We start from the raw sequence: 22,271 nt of genomic DNA on the forward strand, positions 1-22,271 counted from the left end.
GTTCTCTTGCTATCTTTATTTAAAAAGCAGGAATGTAAAGCTTAAAGGGCAATTAAACCCAAATTTTCTCTTTAATGATTCAGATAGAGAATACAATTTTAAACAACATTCCAATTTACTTGTATTATCTAATTTGCTGCAATCTTTAGATATCCTTTGTTAAAGAAATAGCAATGCACATTGGTGAGCCAATCACATGAGGCATCTATGTGCAGCCACCAATCAGAAGCTACTGAGCCTATCTAGATATGCTTTACAGGAAAGAATATCAAGAGAATGAAGCAAATTAGAAAGTTGTTTAAAATGGTATACTCTATCTGAATTATGAAAGAAAAAATGTAGGTTTAATGTCCCTTTAAGAGCCGGCCCATTTTTTGTTAAGAACCTGGGTTATGCTTGCTTATTGGTTTGCTAAATGTATCCACCAATAAGCAAGCACTATCCAGGGTGCTGAACCTAAAATGGGCTGGCTCCTAAGCGTTAAACTCCTGCTTTTTAAATAAAGATAGCAAAAGAACAAAGAAAAATTGATAGTAGGAGTAAATTAGAAAGTTGCTTAAAATTGCATGGTCTATCTGAATTATGAAAGAAACAATTTGGGTTTAGTATTCCTTTAAATAACACACGTACATTTCTTTCTTCATGCAGACTACATTTTATTAATATTCCTATACAATGCTACAGTGATAATAGATATTGTTGAGTTTTGTTATGTTATACGTACCATGCATGTGTTCTGTGGCCCTTATAGGAGCGCCCAAAGAGTGCACTTTTCCCAAGTGAGGTGAAGTCCAAGATGAGCGTGGAAGAGCAGATTGATCGCATGAAGCGTCACCAGAGTGGATCCATGAAGGATAAAAGGCGGAGTTTGCAGCTTCCAGCCAATCAGCAGTTAGAAACTGGTACCACCAAACCAGTCTCATACAGAGTGGTGAGTCTTGTATGAAATAATCCCTTCTTATTTAACCCTTTTGCTACCAGGGATTTTAGAGGAAAAACTTGCTCAAAGTACCAGAGAATTTTTATCATTTTTGCTATCAATCCGTTTAAACAGAATTAGAGCTTTTGTTTAGTTTTTGTTTTTTATTTACCTATGAAAACTATATATATTTTTTAAAGTAGACAACCCGAGGTATCGATCTAGGCCCATTTTGGTACAATTGATGCCACTATTTGGCCACCAAATATGATCAAAAAATTGTTAACTTTTTCGCAAACTTTGGGTTTCTCACTGAAATTATTTACACACAACTTTTACAGTCATAAGACAAGTGGTTGTACAAGCTTCTTTGGGATTGCCTTTGTTCAGAAATAGCAGACATACATGGCTTTGAGATTGTTTTTTGCTAATTAGACCGCTAATTGCAGCTGCGCACCACACTTTTGAATTTCCTGGCAGCGAATGGGTTAAGCAGTTTTTCTGTAGTGTAGGGTCCCCCCTCTCCCCTCTAACTGATATTGTTTCATAGTGTAGGGCCCCGTCCCTCCCTCTACCTTTATATTCATGTTTTTGTAGTGTAGAGAGCTCCCTCCGCTGGGTCGACCACCCGCCTCCTTCCTTCCCTTCCACCACTTCCACAAGCACCAACAGAAGATTGTTACAAAAAGTGACACAGTCACACTGTTACTTTCTGTAATGACAACACTATACGCTGGTCAAAGTACTGTGTGTCATGGCACAAGAGGTTAAAGTATATATGATCTGTGTGTAATGAAATCTGTGGATAAAGCTTCAAGTGTCTAATTAAAGGTATTTAAAACACCTTTTAATTACAAGACTTTTCTGCAATAAATTAACATATTAGTCGTCTGTAAAAAACTTTTAAGAGCAGATTAACACCTTGTTTGCTGCAATAGTTTTTCAATAGCCAAACTCCACCTACCATTTGTAGAAGCCAATCTGGACTTGCTACTGTAGCCACTGACTAGCCAATCTGACCTTGCTTGCCACTGACATTCGGTTAGCAAATCTTACCTAGTTGGACATTGTTAACTCCTTATTATACCAAAGCTTCAGCTTTCCAATGTGTTGAAGCCTCTTGTATTCAAGGGGTTAACACTAATACTAATTGAAACTGTATATCAGCTGAGGATTTAAAGTGACATTGTACACAAAAATGTCTTATCGTGGATAAGGAAAACATTGGTTTATTTAGAACCAACTTTAAAAAAAACTGCAATAGATCTTGAATACCCTCTTAAAGCTGAATAATAAAATGGACTATAGTGCTTTAAAGGGACATTAAACACTTTGAGATGGTAATATAAAATGATAAATGAAACTTTAAAAAATACATCTACATGCTATTCTTAGACTAATCTTTTCTTTGAATGCATCATTCTGTCTAGCATTTATTTAGTGTTTAATGTCCCTTTAAGAGAGAATACTCTTTGGTGACATAATAAATAGAGCAGAAACTGTGCCAGCTGTATGATTCCTGTTTTGTGTTTTTAAAATTGGAACCAAACATTCAATAAGATGCCAGGTTTTCCCACAATGCCCACATTCTAGTTATCATATATATGTGCAAGCCTTGCAGAGTATAATTACTACTCGTCACACTGTGTCACCTTTAACCCCACAGGTCCGGAGACACCGCAGCATACATGAAGTGGACATCTCAGACCTAGAAGCAGCTCTGCGCTCACAGGAACCACAGCATACATACGAGTCCCCCAGGGATGAGATAGCTCGGCTGCGGAAGATGGACCTGGAACCACAGGGTTTCAGTGTAGATATCAGCAGAGAGGTGAGAATCTGGCCCTTGCGCCCTTGGCCAGTCACTGCATTTTCCTCTTTCTTGCTGTCTCAAAAACTGTCATGCACTCTCTTTGTTTTTACTCACTCTCTATTGCTATAAATGGTTTAGATTTCATTAACCCCTTAGGTTCAGATTACTACACATGGTTGTCATCTGCACAATGTATTTAGTGTGGATGATTATCCTGGGATGGGGGTGTGATTTCAGAGGTCATCACTTCCACCCCTGCACTTGCCCCCGCGTTATTGGTGGTCAAGTGGTCTGGTATTAATCAAATTTTCCTCATTCTCTTGGTATCTTTATTTGAAATGCAAGAATGTAAGTTTAGATGCCGGCCCATTTTTGGTGAACAACCTGGGTTGTCCTTGCTGATTGGTGGATAAATTCATCCACCAATAAAAAAGTGCTGTCCAGAGTACTGAAACCAAAAACAAGCTTAGATGCCATCTTTTTCAAATAATGATAGCAAGAGAACGAAGAAAAATTGATAATAGGAGTAAATTAGAAAGTTGCTTAAAATTGCATGTTCTATCTGAATTACAACAGAAAAAAATTGAGTTCAGTGTCCCTTTAAATGAAAATTGGTGTATACTGTCCCTTTAAAGGACAGTCTACTTTATAAATTTTATTCAAACAGAAAGAGAAGTGCTCGACTAGGAACGAACAACAGCTCAGTAGCTTGTTCTATGTCGAGTTACCACCTATGAGCAGCCTCTTTTAGCCCAATTGTGCTTTTCACAGACACAAACATTTTTACTGTTTAAAAAGATTACCCATTCCCCAGTTTTACATAACCAACACGGTATATTAATACCATTTTTACCTCTGCCCCCTTATCTCAGTTATTTTGACAGACTTGCATTCTAGCCAATCGGTGCTTACTTATAAATAACTCCACAGGAGTGAGCATAATATTATATCTATATGGCACACATGAACTACACTATCTTGCTTTTACACTTCTCCAGGGTTTTGAGAGAGGGACCACTATCTTGCTTTTACACATGAACTAGCGCTGTCTTGCTGTGAAAAACTTTCAGAATGCACTGAGATAAGCGGCAGTTTTCAACGGTTTAGAAATCAATTTGGGCGTACCTAGGTTTAGCTTTAAAAAAAGAATACCAAGAAAACAAAGCAAATTTGATGATAAAGGTAAATTGTAAAGTTGTTTAAAATTGCACGCCCTATCTGAATCATGAAAGTTTAATTTTGACTTGTCTGTCCCTTTAAGAGAGCTGGATGGGGTTAAATATGCAAACACTTCAATCTCAGCTCCCTTAAACCCCCAAGAGCCACAGTTTGAAGGCAATTGCCTGCTCTTTCAAATGGTGTGTGTCTTGTCTTGAGGGTGTAAAGTATAAGCACAAATTAAATAAAATAACCTGCAAGACCCCTTCTTAATAAAAAAGCACACACTATTATTTATAACCTTGTTTATTAAAATTCATTTTTTTCTGTGTCTCCTGAAAATAAAGGCCTCCAGTAGGGCCTAAATGTGAGCAGCATCTAAAAACCACAAAACAGCTCAGCACATGGGTGGAAATGGCTCAGAATTAAAGGGATACTAAACCCACATTTTTTCTTTCATGGTTCAGATAGAGAATGACATTTTAAGCAACTTTTTAATTTACTCCTATTATCAATTTTTCTTTGTTCTCTTGCTATCTTTATTTAAAAAGCAGGAATGTTAAGCTCATTTTAGGTTCAGCACCATGGATAGCGCTTGCTTATTGGTGGCTTACATTTAGCCACCAATAAGCAAGCATAACCCAAGTTCTCAACCAAAAATGGGCCGGATCCTATGCATCATATTCCTGCTTTTTAAATAAAGATAGCTAGAGAACGAAGAAAATTTGATAATAGGAGTAAATTAGAAAGTTGCTTAAAATTGCATGCTCTATCTGAATCACGAAAGAAAAAAATTGGGTTTAGTGTCCCTTTAAAAGGTTAGAGCTGTCTAGGTCTGTGAGATTTAACAAGAGGTTAAAGGGACAGTTAATGTTTAAATTTGTTGCCTTTTATAAGTAGTATTTGACTTACAGATTGTCTATATCTATGTTAACCATTTAATAAAGCCCAGCTGGTAAAGTGGATAATTGGGAACATACTAAACGGGAGAACATTTTATATCATAATGCCCCTTTTTGATAGAATAATTAAAATATTCAAAACTGGAACTGCAATAACATATATATTTTTTAATCATTTTTAAACTGCACTTTTAGCAGTTTTAGTTGCTGTTCTGTTGAAGACTGCTGCCCATTATTTTTAACAACTCACACCTCCCGGGAGAGGGGGTCATGTCTTACTGACGAAGCCTGTGAGCTTTAATGAATCTAGTTTTGGGATTACTCTGTAGCACTATCTAAGATTCACTAAGTATATTGGTATTATATATATATATATATATATATATATATATATATATATATATATATATATATATATATATATATATATATATATAAAACAATGATATTAAAAGTTTCTCAAATAAAAATACAAAAAAAGCACTTGGCATTTAATTGTATGCCTGCTAGAAAGGCGGGCTGATATAGAATTATTTTTTATGTGTAAATTTATCAATTTTCTCTGAATTACTGGAAAGAAAAAAAAACTCAACATGTATGCCCGTGACACTATATCCTGGTAGAACCTTCTAACTTTCTAAATATTATCATTTCCTTTTCTTTCTTGTTTTTTTTGTCTTCAAAATTTATACTTATTCCCCTCTGTACCAATGTAACTATTTCCCTCTGTTTCAGCTCTCCACCCCAGACAAGGTGCCAATCCATGAATGTAACATTGTATCTGTCATATTGTACAGTATTACATACAGTATTGCCATGGTGAATGTGTCACACAAGCCGCATGTCTCACACATTGCTTATTTTACACAAATGTGTTTGCATCAACATGGTTTATGTTGTATGTATGTATGTGTGTGTGTGTATATATATATATATATATATATATATATATACATACACACACTCATTTTTGTATAGGACTTGTATCATATATGTTGTGTCAAACATACTGTATCACACATGCTTTATCATAGACATGATTATTTAGTATTAATATTGCATCTCAGAAACGTTATGTATTCACATGTTATAGATCACATTAGTATATTTCATGCATATGTCATGTATCACACGTGGTATGTATCATGCACACGGTATGTCTGTCTTCGTGTCTCAGCTGTCCACCCCAGACAAGGTGCTGATCCCTGAACGTTATATTGAAATGGAACCAGACAGCCCCCTGAGCCCGGAAGAGCAGCAGGAGAAACAGAGAAAAGTGGAGAGGATAAAAACCCTCATCGCAAAATCCAGGTTAGACTCCTGCGCTGTTGTACCTATAAATAGTTCACCGTCCTAACATTTCTTGGTATTTTATGTATGTTTCTTTAGCAGTTTGTCATACATGAATACAAACATAAATATCCATACATGTATGTAAGAATGTATAGAGATACACATGTTGTTCTGAGTGTAAATGTGTGTTTGAATAAGAGATTTCATTTTTTATTTTTGTGTGTAGGGGTAATGCATAAACAAAATTCCGGACAAGATCATTTGCATTAGGAACTTGTTTGTTAAATGTTGTTTATAGTTTTTAAATGCCTTTTTAACCTAGCTTGATAATGATATATTATGTAAATTATTTGCAATTTTAGGAATCTTTTAATATTCTGTAATCATTTGCATACACAACTCACAAATGTGTCCTTGCAACTGCAATGCATATTTAGCCCATGTAATATATTGGCTGGCTTCAGGGGCGGAACTACCATTGGTGCAGCAGGTGCAGTGGCACCAGGGTCCAAGGGCTGAGAGGTCCCATAGCAGTCAGTCTATAAATAGGCTTTTGCAGAATGTGTATAATCCTAATACAGGTGAGCCTTTTATTAGGACAGGTTGTAGGTGAAGCTACTGATTTATCTATTCTCAAAATCATTATACAAAGTTACCTTTTGGGGGGCCCAAATTTTTCTTTGTACCAGGGCCCTCTGTTGAGTAGGTCCGCTAATGGCTGGCTTGATCCTATTTTTTAAATTTATCTTGTATTGTTTAATACATAAGGTAAAAAAAATCTTTGTATGTGCACACAAAATAAAAAGAGAAATTAAACTTAAAGGGACAGTAAAGTCATACTTAGACATTCATTCATGCTTTAGATAGATCATACAATTTTAAACGACTTTCCAATTTAATTGTATTATTTAATTTGCTTCCTTGTCTTGCTATCCTTTGTTGAAGGGTTAGTTGGGTAAGCTCGGGAGCAGCAAAGCGCCCGGGTGCTGACTTTTGATTGGTGGCTGCATATATATGCCTATTATAATTGGCTCACCCCATGTGTTCAGTTAGCAACCAGTAGTGCGTTGCTTCTCTTTCAGCTAATGATACCAAGAGAATGAAGCAAATTTGATTATAGAAGTAAACTGGAAAGTTGTTTAAAATTGTATGTTCTACCTAAATCATGAAAGAACAATATTGAGTTTCATGACCCAATAATACATTTGTAGCAAGTACATAAAAGAGCACTATTCAAACATATGAATTAGTTTGCATTGTTTTGATTTTTGAGCTAATATGTAGTGCATATCTGTATATAACAGACTTTGGTATAGAACCTCTGGCTGATAACAAAATCTAGCTTTACTGATAGACAGTGACACACCCCACATGCACAAGAACAAATTGCTTCATTTTGAGCACAGGAACATTTGTTTAAAAAAGAAAGTTAATGCATGTTACATCATCCTCTTTTATCAGATATAATTTAAAAAAATACTTTAATGTCCCTTTTAAAACTTAAACTCTGCTCCGCCCCCACACCAAATGTTGAACTTGTATGGATAAATAGGCAGCTACTCTACACCGCCCACCATATGTTGACTCTCCCATGGATACATTAATAGAATGTATTTAAATGTAGTGCAATTGCATTTATACAACTGTTGTTTAGAAGTACAGACACACTAACACTCTAATAATCTTTACATTGTAGTGTTCAGTTTTTTTCCATAAAGACTATTTTAACTATAACTTTAAATTATATTTTAAAAAATCTATTATTTTATTCATATCACCTAATTGTGTCTAGTATCACATGACATATCCTTCCTTCCCATTCCCCCAGCCTGCAGAATGTCATGCCACTGAGTGACTCTGAGTTGGAACTGCCAGCGGACTCTGAGTCCCAGCTCCAGGAGCAAGAGAAACGTATTGAGCTATCTTGTGCTCTGGCAGCAGAAGCTTCACGCCGAGGAAGACTTTTGTCTGGTAAGATAAACATGATGGTTGTAATGAGTGGGAATAGTTTTTCCAAACCCTATTACCAATTCCATGATACAGTACAGTCCTACAACAGCAGCAGTGTTACCATAAATGTAACTTTACTGACCATTGTCCTCCATGCATAGAATATAATACTAGATGGTTCACTTAGAAACACTAGCTAACAGTTTCATTCCTAATATTTGTCCATACTACCATTATAATGTATATTACACTTATGAAATGCTGAAATGCCTGACCAGTTGTTTACCATCAGTGGCCCAGTGTAACTCAATGCCAGGTTTACATTTTAGTTGACAATTGTAAAAGTCCATGGACTGCCAGAACAGACAACATTTGGAATGGAGGCTTTAGATTCCATTAAAATTACTAAAGATCAACCTAAACAGATTCAGTCTCCCCATTATAAAGAACAATCGTTTGTGCCCAAACAGTATCTCTTAAAGTGAGGAGATCATTGATTGAGTCTAATCTCTTTTGTCTGATTATTTTTTTATTTTATTTTTATTTTCCTGTTTATTCATGAAACAATCTCATAGATCTGTTCTTATTTATATATATAGTCAATACAATTTAAAAGGAATTCATTCCACATACTTCTCATTTGATGTAAGGTTTATCAATACAATAAACTAAATAAATTTGTCATATATCTCTATCTGGCTCATGTCCATTAACCATCAGATTAAAGCATTGGCAAGATTACAATTCAGAAGGTTACTGGCACTAAAAACTGCCCCACAATCCAGTTACATTTATTTTATCTAACTCTTAATCAGAACATCTACCTTTACTGGGTGCTAATCTTTTTCTGCTTGGACTGAATATTTTAATACTATAATTATTTTTTTCCTATATACTTATTGCTTGAACTAACCACTATTAAACCCTACTATTCTAATAAATGCAACTACAGTACTAACACTAATATTATCATTATATAGTGCTTTTCTTTACAGCCAAAATGACAAAGTATTTAGCATATATGTCTATGCTATTATCTAATATTCAGCAGCTGATAACAGCAGTTATTGCAGTTAACTTTGATATTGACTACAACAAACCCTTAGCACCAGCAACCCCAGCATCCCTGTGAGTGGAGTTTACACTCAAATATCCACCCTGTGACAAACCATTGATAGTAACCACCACCCAGCAGAAGACCTAATTTAAGCTCCATCCAACATATGGGTCCCTCAAGGTCTAATCTTATGAAATGAATTATTCACCATAATAAGCCACCCATTAGCACCTCCACATCCTAATTAACATTTTTACCCTAATTTTAACTACTGCCTATAAAGATCCTATCCATAACTTACTCCACTCACAGGGGGAACTCCTCTCAAAAGAATATTTCTCTTTTTTCCTCAGTATCAAAGTTCCTGTTATTGCAATAGTCGTTGCTTATGGGGTCTTCTGCTTCTAGTGGCACATTTTTCTATCAATAGTGATGGATTGTCGGTTTGTGATGCCAGAAATCTAACAATCTATGTCTTACAAATGTCCATTTATGAATGTTAAAATAAGGATTTTTTTTTTCTTGAGTTTATTTTTATTTCTGTAAATTGGCACCAGGGGAAAGATACAAGTTGTTCAAAAATTTAATGGGCTAATTAATTTTATTTAAAAATAAACAGATATAATTTGTGGTTTACTGAGCATGATTGCGCAAACACAAATATTCAGCAGGTCTTGCCATATGCATGTGATTTTATTTTGAGACATTGCAGAGGCTGTTCTGGACTTCACCCATCAATCTTTATCTACGGGGAAGACAGCACACTCTCCAGAGTGGGACAAGGAAAGAGACTAGCCAGGTCTCCACTGAACTGCAAACAATCAAATTTTCCAGCCACCAAATATCTTTTTAAAAGACCTTTATTTTCTTAGACAGGGTCCATAAGTAAACAAGCCAACAAAGTTTCAAATCTGAAATAGGTTCTTAGTCATGTCATGACATGACTAAGAACCAATTGCAGGTTTGAAACGTTGTCGGTTTGTTTACTTATGGACCCTGCCTAAGAAAGTAAAGCGGCTAGATTACGAGTTGTGCGTTAAGGTAAAAAAGCAGCGTTAAGAGGTCCTAACGCTGCTTTTTTACGCCCGCTGGTATTACGAGTCTTGATGGTTTAGGGTCACCGCACACTTCTTTGGCCTTACCGCAAAACGACTTACGTAAACTTTGGAAAGTCTTTTTTTCTATGGGACTTCCATAGCGCTGATATTACGAGTCTGTCCTGGGAGACCAAAAAGTGAGCGGTACACCCTACCCTGTCAAGAGTCCTAACGCATTTAAAAGTCAGTAGTTATGAGTTTTATGGTACAACGCCGTAGCATAAAACTCATAACTAAAGTGCTAAAAAGTACACTAACACCCATAAACTACCTATTAACCCCTAAACTGAGGCCCTCCCGCATCGCAAACACTATAATAAAAATTTTAACCCCTAATCTGCTGCTCCAGACACCGCCGCCACCTACATTATATTTATGAACCCCTAATCTGCTGCCCCCAACATCGCCGACACCTACATTATATTTATTAACCCCTAATCTGCCACCCCCGACATCGCCGACACCTACATTATAATTATTAACCCCTAATCTGCCGCTCTGGACACCGCCGCCACTTACATTATATGTATTAACCCCTAATCTGCTGCCCCCAACATCGCCAACACCTACATACTATTTATTAACCCCTAATCTGCCGCCCCCAATGTTGCCACAACCTACCTACATTTATTAACCCCTAATCTGCCGCCAACGTCGCCGCCACTATATTAAAGTTATTAACCCCTAAACCTAAGTCTAACCCTAACCCCCCCTAACTTAAATATAATTACAATAAATCTAAATAAATATTACTATCATTAATTAAATTATTTCTATTTAAAACTAAATACTTACCTATAAAATAAACCGTAAGTTAGCTACAATATAACTAATAGTTACAGTGTATCTAGCTTAGGGTTTATTTTTATTTTACAGGCAAGTTTGTATTTATTTTAACTAGGTAGAATAGTTATTAAATAGTTATTAACTATTTAATAACTACCTAGCTAAAATAAATACAAACTTACCTGTAAAATAAAACCTAACCTAAGTTACACAGTACAAAAAAACAAACACTAAATTACAGAAAATAATAAACAAATTACAGATATTTAAACTAATTACACCTAATCTAATAGCCCTATTAAAATAAAAAAGCCCCCCCAAAATAAAAAAAAACCCTAGCCTAAACTAAACTACCAATAGCCCTTAAAAGGGCCTTTTTTCGGGGCATTGCCCCAAAGTAATCAACTCTTTTACCTGTAAAAAAAATACAAACAACCCCCCTAATAGTAAAACCCACCACCCACACAACCAACCCCCCAAATAAAATGGGCATTGCCCTTAAAAGGGCAGTTAGCTCTATTGCAGCCCAAAGTCCCTAACCTAAAAATAAAACCCACCAAATACACCCTTAAAAAAAACCTAACACTAACCCCCTGAAGATCGACTTACCAGGAGAAGTCTTCATCCAAGCCGGGCCGAGGTCCTCAACGAAGCCGGGAGAAGTCTTCATCTAAGCCGGGCGAAGTGGTCCTCCAGATGGGCAGAAGTCTTCATCCAGACGGCATCTTCTATCTTCATCCATCCGGCGCGGAGCGGGTCCATCTTCAAGACATCCGACGCAGAGCATCCTCTTCATCCGACGACTAAAGCTTAATGAAGGTACCTTTAAGTGACGTCACCCAAGATGGCGTCCCTTAGATTCCGATTGGCTGATAGAATTCTATCAGCCAATCGGAATTAAGGTAGAAAAAATACTATTGACTGATACTATTGACTGATTGACTTTAATATAGTGGCGGCGACGTTGGGGGTGGCAGATTAGGGGTTAATAAATGTAGGTAGGTTGCGGCGACATTGGGGACGGCAGATTAGGGGTCAATAAATAGTATGTAGGTGTTGGCGATGTTGGGGCGGCAGATTAGGGGTTAATACATATAATGTAGGTGGCGGCGGTGTCCGGAGCGGCAGATTAGGGGTTAATAATATAATGCAGGTGTCAGCGATGTCGGGGACGGCAGATTAGGGGTTAATAAATGTAAGATTAGGGGTGTTTAGACTCGGGGTTCATGTTAGGGTGTTAGGTGTAGACATAACTTTTATTTCCCCATAAGAATCAATGGGGCTGCGTTAAGAAGTTTTACGCTGCTTTTTTGCAGGTGTTAGACTTTTTTTTAGCTGGCTCTCCCCGTTGATTCCTATGGGGAAATCGTGCACGAGCATGTACGACCAGCTCACCGCTGACTTAAGCGGCACTGGTATTGGAGTGCGGTTATGAGCAAAATTTTGCTCAACGCTCACTTCTTGTCTTTTAACGACGGGTTTCTGAAAACTCGTAATACCAGCGCTGTAGGTAAGTGAGCGGTGAGACAAAACTGCTCATTAGCACCGCACAGCCTCTAACGCAAAACTCGTAATCTAGGCCAAGGTCTTTTAAAAGATACTTGGTGGCTGGAAAATTTGATTGTTCGCACTTCACCCATCAATGACATCGTTGGGGAGATAAGTGAAGTTGCACTGTGTACAGGACTTCATAGCTCCAGGTCTCAACCGTGCACCCTAGGGACACTCCCAACAGTCTGTGTAACACTGCTAAGCTATAGACAGGAGCAAGCTTTGACTTCTGTAGGCTGCAGATTCTGGTTAAACCTCCTGGAGAATGCTGCTGCATTCTCATTGGCTGCTAAAATTGACATAGAGGGAAAAATGGCCTGGAGAAAATGCATCCAGTTCACAGAGCTGCCTGAAAGACTGAACTAAATGAGAGGAAATGTTGAACAAGAGTATGGGGATATAATTGTGTCTGTGTCCTTGTGTGAGTATATATGCGTGTGTAAACATATATATATATTGTGTGCGTGTCTGTGTGTGTGTGAACATGTGCTTGTGTATCTGTGTGTGTGTGTGGGAACATGTGCTTGTGTATCTGTGTGTGTGTGTATATATGCATATATTTTTGTGGATATATATATCTGTTTGAGTGTCTGTTTGTGTACGTGTGTATCTTTGTATGTTTGTATGTATGTATTTGTGCGTCTTTATTTGTGTGTGTGTGTTTGCATATGTATGAGTGTAAGTGGGTGTGTATATGTATGTGTGTCTGTGTATGCATATGTGTGTATTTTCTTGCCTATATGTGTATGATCATGTGTACATGTACTATAGCATGTGTGTCTGTATGTATGTGGAAAACTTCTGCTCTGTTTGCAGTAATTGCACCCATGGGGGGGGGGGGGTAAAATTGCTGCTTTGTGTATACTAATGGCAGCCAGGGGATAGGGTAAAATCTAGAGTGACCATATTGCCGCTTTAAAAAGGTACACATATGAAAAATACATATGTCAGGGTTCTTATACAAAACATTTCTTTGAACAGCGCTGAAAACAGCCCTGACATATGTATTTTTCATATGTGTCCCTTTTTAAAGCGGCAATATGGTCAGCCTAGTAAAATCACAACTGTGTGTATGTTTCTAGCAGCCAGTATGGGTAAAATGACTGTTGTTCTGTCATTAATATTAGTCATGGGGTAAAATCTTTGCACAGTTGAGAGAATTCACAGGGAAGACGGGTTGAGACTTGGGGACTTTTGCACAGGAGCCATTAAACACCACACATAATATTTTTTTTTTAACTGGGCAGAATGTGTACTTTAAAAAGGTAGATCTCTGCTTTTTTTATTTACTTATTTTTTAAAACTTTTTTGTTCTCTTTCTGAACCACATTAGCATTTAAGTGGTTTCCCATTTTCCTTTTACAACATCTATGCGCAGTAGTGTTTTTTTGTGCAGAAGCGCAAATCAATGAGATCTTTTCAAACAGAGCAATAACTTAAGAAAGGTTTTCAGACTCCATTCCAAAGCCTCTTGTCTTTGACCCTGAGACGCTTATTCTCTAACAAATTGCCTTTTCTTTTGTGACCAAGATGGTCTCATTTACTCAGACGCACCCGGGAGATGGAGAGTTGCTCCTGGTATCAGCTGCTTTTAAACTAGTTGTAATTTAATCTTTCATATTGGCTCAAACCCTTAGGATTGAAGCTCATAACATTTCTGAAATAATTCAATTTGATTCAATAGACTGAGGTAAAGAAAAAAAAATGTCAGCATGTATTTCTTAGATACTTAAAAGGGACAGTCTACTTGAAAATGTTTATTGTATAAAAATATAGATAATCCCTTTATTACCCATTACCCAGTTTTGTATAACCAAATCTGTTATATTAATATATTTTTTACCTTTGTGATTACCTTGTATCTAAGCCTCTGCAAACTGCCCCCTTATCTCAGACATGCAGTTTAGCCAATGTTATCTATAGGACACACATTAACTAGCAGTGTCTAACTGTGAAAAACTTTCAAAATGCTCTAAAAAATAGGTTTTCTAGGGTTTAGAAATCAGTTTGAGCCTACCTAGGTTTAGCTTTAAATAAAGATTACCAAGAGAGCAAAGTAAATTTGATGATAAAAGTAAATTGGAAAGTTGTTTAAAATTGCATGCCCTATCTGAATCATGAAAGTTTAATTTTGACTAGACTGTCCCTTTAAATAAAAAAGTCGTATCAATAGGTAAAATGCATTGACGTGTATGTTACTGATTTACAGGATTCTCTGGCAGTAAAAGAGTTTAGGACACTCTACAACGTCATTTCTTTTCCTTTAAGATGAAGATGAGAAAGTGCTTAAAGGGACATGAAAGTCAAAATTAAACTTTCATGGTTCAGGCAGAAGATGTAATTTAAAAATACTCTTCAGTTCACTTTTATTATTAACTTTACTTAGCTAGGTGGTGATTGGTGGCTACACAAATCTCTTGTCATTGGCTCACCAGATGTGTTTAGATTAGCTAGGTCCCAGTAGTAAATTGCTGCTGCTTTAAAAAATTATACCAAGAAAATTAAGCAACCTTTATAATAGAAATAAGTTGTAAAGTTGTTTAAAATTGCCTGTTCTATCTGAATCATGGCATAATTTTTTTGGGTTTTATGTCCCTTTAATTGCCTTGATTTTGAGCTTTTTAATGCTAATTATTGTCCAACTTCCACACTCTCCATTTGGTTTATTATTCATGGCCATTTATGGAGTACTATGCAGCTTTGCGCGTGTGTGCATGCGTGAAGTTGTTACCCATATCTTTGTACAAATACAGCTTTGCACATGCCGACCGCAAGAATCAGCTTATATGCAAATCAAAGATGTTAATGATAAAAAAAATAATAATCAGTGGAGGTCGTTCTACAGTGACTCAGTAGCAAATCATTTAATGACATTTGTTGTAATAAAAGATGTTTAATTCTAAGGTAAATAATGTGTGCATTTAAAATATGTTATCTGCTGTCTTTGTTAGAACCAATAGGAGCGTTTTTACAATATATTTATTTTGATAAAAGTGCTTCTATAAAAATATATTACTGATTTTTGTGACAAATGTTATCTACTTTGCAAATGGTTTTAAATGTATATTTGTACAATCTGATTGCATGAACTGGAGGTACAATAGAATCGTGTTGTGGGGCTGTGTATATATGTGAGCAATGTTTGGCAGATTAAAGGGATATGAAACCCAAACAAATTCTTTAGTGATTCAGACAGATTTAAAAAAAGTTTTCCAATTTGCTTCTAATATCAAATTTGCTTCGTTACCATGGTATTCTTTATTGAACAAAGTTATGCCTAGATAAGTGTCTGGAGCAATACATGGTAAGAAATTGTGCAACCATCTAGTTCTCTTGCAAAACTGCTGCCATATCGTGCTCTAGACACACGTGAACGCTCCTGAGCTTTTTTTAAACAAAAGAGAACAAAGAAAATTCTATAATAAAAGTAAATTAGAGAGGTGTTTAAAATTAAAGGCTATTTAAGAAACAAATTGGGTTTCATGTCCTACAAACCATCACAAATGCAAAGTGCTAGAATCAATTAAAGATGCAAATCTGCCCCAGGATCTTTCTTGCATTTTACCTGACCCATATTCTGTCTGGTATCTTATCTTGGCAGAGGTTAAGTGGGGGATTTGATAAGATGCCTCTCCCTTGCATATTAAATCATTCCTGCCTGCTGTCTCATCTCATTCTCATTTTCTGTTTCCAGCTCTGTGTGCCACCCCGAGCCCCCCTACGTCTCCCACGTCCCCAGCTCCTCCGACCCTCCCCTCCTCTCCTGAGCGCTCGGCCCTGGGGGGCAACAGCAGTGGCAGTGACAGCGCTGGGGAGTACGGGGCCAACATCATGTGTGTCTGAGCCACAGAGTAAGGTGCTGCTTCCTTCTCATACAAATCCACATTTCTAAACATCATACGTGTGATGGGACCAAATGGGACGATGTGTTAGTGAGGGTCTAAAGAATTAGGATACAGGTAGCCCTCAGTTTACGCCGGGGTTAGGTTCCAGAAGGAATGGTTGTAAATCGAAACCGTTGTAAATTGAAACCCAGTTTATAATGTAAGTCAATGGGAAGTGAGGGAGATAGGTTCCACGCCCCTCTAAAAATTGTCATAAGTAACACCTAATACATTATTTTTAAAGCTTTGAAATGAAGACTTTAAATGCTAAACAGCATTATAAACCTAATAAAATAATCACACAACATAGAATATATAATTGAACAATTTTTTTTGCTAAACAGCATTATAAACCTAATAAAATAATCACACAACACAGACTTCACTTGCATTTTTCTGCAAACAGTTCTTTCTATGCATTCCAATCTGGACTGATTTATAGACAGGAAGATCTTGTTCCTTTGAAATCTGCTCGATAGCTCAGGTCTGGTTAAACTGATTAATTTCAGTTTGCTTGGCTTTGCTGCAACACAAGCGGACAGCTCCACCTACTGGCTATTTTAATAAATGCACTGTTTCTCAATGCTTTTCAATAGCAGTCACATGACTGGAAAAAAAGGTTGTTATTCTGAAACGGTGTAAATTGAACCGTTGTAAAACGAGGGCCACCTGTATTTTAATATAACACTAGAATATCCCTTTAAATATAATTGCCTCTTAGTTCTAGTGTATGTAAAAAATAATAAATGGCAGATGTGTCCTATTTATTGGAGAGAGAAAAGGTAAGTTGAGAATTTAATAACTTATATGCATTTTTGTACTTCCTGCAGAGTCCCCTTCCCTGTAACTCTTATTTATACATAGATAGTTGTCAAGATGCTTGCAGTAGCAGTATGTCACCTTTAGTGTTCTGTAAAATTGTTTTCCCCTTAATATGTTTTAATATGTTTCCAAAGACCAGCAGCAACGTATAAAGTGTATGATAAATCATCTAGGTTTATTTTTTTACATGAAATAGCTGGTTTTGCTCTTTGGCACCATAACCTTTGAAATTGGCTGAACTTGCAGGGAAATCACATCTCCTTAACTGGGAGTTTCATTTCTTCTACTGGCAATGTTTACACAGCTTTTCTGTAGCCAATACTTAAGTATTTACATTTTTACTATAGATGGGGATACTATAGGCAAAATACTGATATAAAGGAAAAGGAGCTATTTGTAAGCAATTTAATACACTCCAGCAGGTAAAATGGATAATTGGAAACAAATGAAAGGGGAGAAAATTTTACAGTACACTGATTTTTTATCCCACAGAGAGCTGCATATTGAGGCAACCTTAATCGCAAATGAATGGGAGATTTCTATTTAATAAATCCAAATTTAAATGTACCATATTTATTATAATAGCATTTTTAAACTGTACAATATTATGCAATCCTGTAAATTTTAGTTTTGATATTGAGGCCTATATTACAAGTGGAGCGCTACTGATAATGCAGGATGTGTTATTCATATTCAGGCCCTCTGCTAAGAATAGAGCACAGTCTTGTATTACATATGAATGATAAAATAGTTTTACCTCAGAATGTAAGCGCAAAATTGTTTTAGCGCGTCCTCTACTTTCAATTGATAGTGCGGGGCACACTAACATTGCTCACATTACAAGTGCTAAGTATTAGGGCTAGAATAAAAGTGTAGCAAAACACATGAATAGTATGTTAAAATAAAGAATATCACACACATATATACATATTAAATGTAACATATAGTTTTTATTAATAAAAATGCTTTAATAGTATTTTAAAGTGATATGGCATATGACAAGGTGTTAGACTGGAAAGGGCTCAAAGGATATATATGTATGTGGATTTGAATGTGTGTATGTGTGTGTTTACATATTTATATATGTAAGTTTGCATGTTCATGTCTTCACACACATATGCATAAATCACATATATACATACAAATACACACACACACACACATATATATATATATATATATATATATATATACACACACAGACACATGTAAATCCCTTTATATCACTGTTAAAACATGTATAGATAGATATATAGATAGATATAATATAGTTTAAGACTTTGGGGCCGAATTATGCTCCATAACTTGTCCGCCTGCTCTGAGGTGGCGGAAAGAAATAAACTTGATCAAATACGATCGGGTTGATTGACGCCCCCTGCTAGCGGCCGATTGACCGCGAATCTGCAGGAGGCGGCATTGCACAAGCAGTTCTGCTGAACTGCTTGTGCAATGATAAATGACCACAGCGTCATAAATATGCCCCTTTGTGATAAACTCTGTATTTCTCCTTTTTTTTTTTTTTGTCTACCGCACTTTGGGTTTAGCACTAATGCAAAAACCAGGACCTGCGTTTTGTAGCACACGCTAAAGAAGTCTATTAGGTGATGGATTTAGAGCAGCTGCACTATCTCCCCTCCCTATACAATCTCCAGATGTTAGCGCTATTGAATGCGCTATAGTGATGTTAACGTGCAATAGAGCTACAATTTTTATACTCCACTTGTAATTTAGGCCTAAGAAGAGAACTTTGATGTGAATTGTTTGCATTGTTAGTTATTGTTCCCTGCTAACATGTTAATGGATTTCACACGCATGCTTAGTAATAAATACTTGTAAAGAAAATTTAACCTCATTAGATTTAATGCATTTAAAAAAATATATGTATGAGGAATAAAGAGTGCAGAATCCAATGTTCAGAGTAGAATAAATAATGCTTCAAAATGGGGGGCTTATATTAGAATAAATACGGTGATACGGGACGCAAGCTCACATTGATAGTGTTCTGTAGGTCATTATCTACTTAGTATATGATGTGAAGATTTGAAGCAATACGAGACCTGTATTTAGCGGAATGCTTTGTCTTTTAGATTAATCTTTTTGTTTTGTCACTTCCGTATACTCGTATGCGACACAGGTATAATAATCTTAACCTTGCATTGCCGTCTCACACACTTCTTTATTAAATTGTCATATGCTTTTGTCTGTCTTTAACTTCTTTGCTCTCACTATTTCACGTTCTCCTTATTTCTATATTTGTATTGATCTTGCCTTATTTCTAAGGCTTCCTCCTTTATTCCACTTCTTTCTTTTATTGTCATTTCTGCTCTGCTTTGTTTAATCACGTTATCAGTCTTTCCTCATATTCTATTCTTTCTTTGCTTTGTTCTTAGGTTTCTCCTTCCAGTACTTATTTTTTTTTCCTCTTTCTTTATGATTCAGCCCAGGCAGCATCAGCTGCGAAGTTACACAGTACTTAACATTAATATTGGAACGTCTCCTGCTGCCTCCTTGTGATGTCAGAAAGGCTTCTTTGCCTCCTGGGTCTCTCAAAGACCCTAAAACACTCCAGCTGGAAAGATATGATGCTTTGTTTTTGATGAAACAGACCAGGTGCATCTTTACAGGAGCTTATTAGCAAAATCCCACTCCTAACACCAATCTGACCACTCAGTGGATTCTGTGCCCCACCAACACAGGAACAGATACAAACAAACAAAAATAATTGTTTGACCACAGCTAGAAAGTCCTGTTTTATTTGCCAAGGATGACTTAAGAAGAATATTCCTGATGGGTCATTGGGCCACTGTTTATTTGCTATTACAAAAAAGTGTATAGCGGCAACCACCTGGATATATACTAATATTTTCTCAACAAAGGATTCACCAAGGAAACCATAGTGACTGAAAATTAAAAGGCCATACTGTATGTCTACAGAACGTTTCTAGATATTCTGGTAGCGATGCCTTTTACAGGATAAAAGCTGCATCCACTAATGAATACAGAACTACAATACCTCCTTGGCCAAACTGAAGTGGATTGCTAGATGTACACTAAGGCTATAGCAATGCTTGAGTTAACCCATTCACTGCTTGTCTGCAACATATCTCCTCCCTAAACCCAGGGTGACTGTGCACGCTTGGACATTTATGCAGGCCACAGTGCTAAAAGCCGGGAAGACTATAATACCTTACAGAGTGATATTTTCAGATATTTGCAGCTATGTTTTATGTATATAAAAATGTCAGGATAAATCCTGACATGCCACGCATCACTGAAATAGTGTAAAATAACATCTCTATATAAATAAATATATATATAGCTATATATATTTTGTTTCATGAAAGGAAAAATATTTATTGTATGTATATAGATAGGGAAAGTGCTGGTTATTTAGTGGTTATAAAAAATAACTCTTGTTTTTAATCAACTTCATCCTGAGAGTTTGAGCTTGAGTGGAATTCTTAAAGAATAGACAAAGCTCGTCTAAAATGTTCCTATAACAAACACGTTTGTTTTGGTGACCAGGCAATTAAGAAATATACTTTTTTTTAAATTAAAAACTAAGCAATAATTTCATTTAGAGCAACACAAAACCATTCCAAACCTTAAGGGATAATTTGGAGAATTAAAAAAAAAAAATGAAGTGTTTAGAATACTTTTTTTTTTCTAGACACTGCCATATTTTAATTTTTTTATGACACCAGCAAAAAATGTAATGCATAAATAGTTTGCATTACACAGGTACATATATGCAGGACATATAGGGTTGTGTTATATGGCCTTGTGTCCGAAGTAGTATAATTTCCTTGTATGCGCAGCACTTCTATTGCGTACCATTGTGAACAGTTGTGCAACAGCTAAATGTGAAGACATTTGCACAATTACGTACCGGCAATACATGTGGGTATCTTTTAGCTGCTTATGTTTTAAAATGTTGGACTTTTTAATGGAAAATGAATGTTTTGTTAAAGGGAATGGAACAGTCCTGGTTTACTGGAGATAAGCAATCTCCTGAAGTGCCTCCGCCACTTTAAGGAGATAGACTGGAATAAGAGATCGCTATGAACTGTGAATGTGTTTCATATGTAAAATGAAAGTCATAAGATAAATTGCTTTGTTATTTTGAAGAGTAATAGTGTACGGCGCTTATAGTGGTTTGTTTACAGAAAAATGTTGGTGTTGTTGCAACCAAAACGGCAAGGAATTGGCACATTTCCAAAACCAAATTCTTAAAGAAATATATATATTTTATTTGAAAAATTGTTTTTATCTCTGTATAACTACAAACATTTTCCATTTGTGATTACTCATCTAGGTATTCATTTAAACAAAATAATCTGCCAACTGTCAAACCCACAGAAAATGTGCCCAATGATTTCTATATTACAAACCACAACAATATGATGGAGGCACCACTGTTCCACAGTACAACTTATTTACTTGTTATGTTCTCATTACAATCTTGGATATAAATGTGCTGAAATATCACCCATCCAGCTCTGAGCTGCAAACCAAGCAATACAAAGAATGTCCCAGAAAGTTATCTGTAAGAATTCAGGCGGTGCAGAAGGAGTCGTCTTTATTTTTTCTCATAGCTGATGATAAAGGGACCAGAGGTATAGATGGGTAAAATATAACAACAAAGGGATTTTATTTTTGCACCTACTTTGCCATGCCCTCACTTTTCTGTGACCCAAGAGCTTAAACTTCTCTTGGATTTGTCTATGTTACTGACTTTGCTAGTTTTAGAGAATAAAGATCTACTATGTACAAACTGTAAAGTGTGTATGTGCTTGTGTGTTCAGAAACAGAGCTACAAGAAAACATAAGGGATTAAAAGAACGTGATCATTAAATGCTATGTTTCTTTAGATCATTTTATTAAACAGATCCTTGTTGCTATGTTTTTACATCTTGCCAATGGGTACAGTTGTGCTTAGTAGGGATGGGCGAATGTGCAAATTTTCGAATGTAGAACGAATGTTATTACAGAAATTCGAATTCTAAATTCGAATGTCGATAAGAACGAATATTCTTAAA

The 22,271-nt window shown here is 36.2% G+C and overlaps 1 protein-coding gene across 9 annotated transcripts in view; it reads left to right on the forward strand.

The window, feature by feature from the left end:
• The window catches only part of PLEKHA6 (pleckstrin homology domain containing A6), a 300,893-nt gene extending 278,880 nt beyond the window's left edge, over positions 1 to 22,013 (forward strand). For 8 of the 9 annotated variants that reach the window (XM_053706706.1, XM_053706697.1, XM_053706699.1 and 5 more), the window contains 6 exons: positions 752 to 931; positions 2,586 to 2,750; positions 5,970 to 6,103; positions 7,914 to 8,056; positions 16,221 to 16,382; positions 19,672 to 22,013. In XM_053706706.1, coding sequence (XP_053562681.1) covers positions 752 to 931; positions 2,586 to 2,750; positions 5,970 to 6,103; positions 7,914 to 8,056; positions 16,221 to 16,369 — 771 coding nt within the window. In that variant the 3' untranslated portion in view covers positions 16,370 to 16,382; positions 19,672 to 22,013. The remainder of the gene's footprint in view (positions 1 to 751; positions 932 to 2,585; positions 2,751 to 5,969; positions 6,104 to 7,913; positions 8,057 to 16,220; positions 16,383 to 19,671) is intronic. The other variant, XM_053706698.1, reaches the window with a different exon arrangement.
• The last annotated feature ends 258 nt before the right edge of the window (positions 22,014 to 22,271 follow it).

Source organism: Bombina bombina, chromosome 3 (assembly GCF_027579735.1).
Source record: "Bombina bombina isolate aBomBom1 chromosome 3, aBomBom1.pri, whole genome shotgun sequence".
In the NCBI taxonomy this organism is placed as follows: Eukaryota; Metazoa; Chordata; class Amphibia; order Anura; family Bombinatoridae; genus Bombina; species Bombina bombina.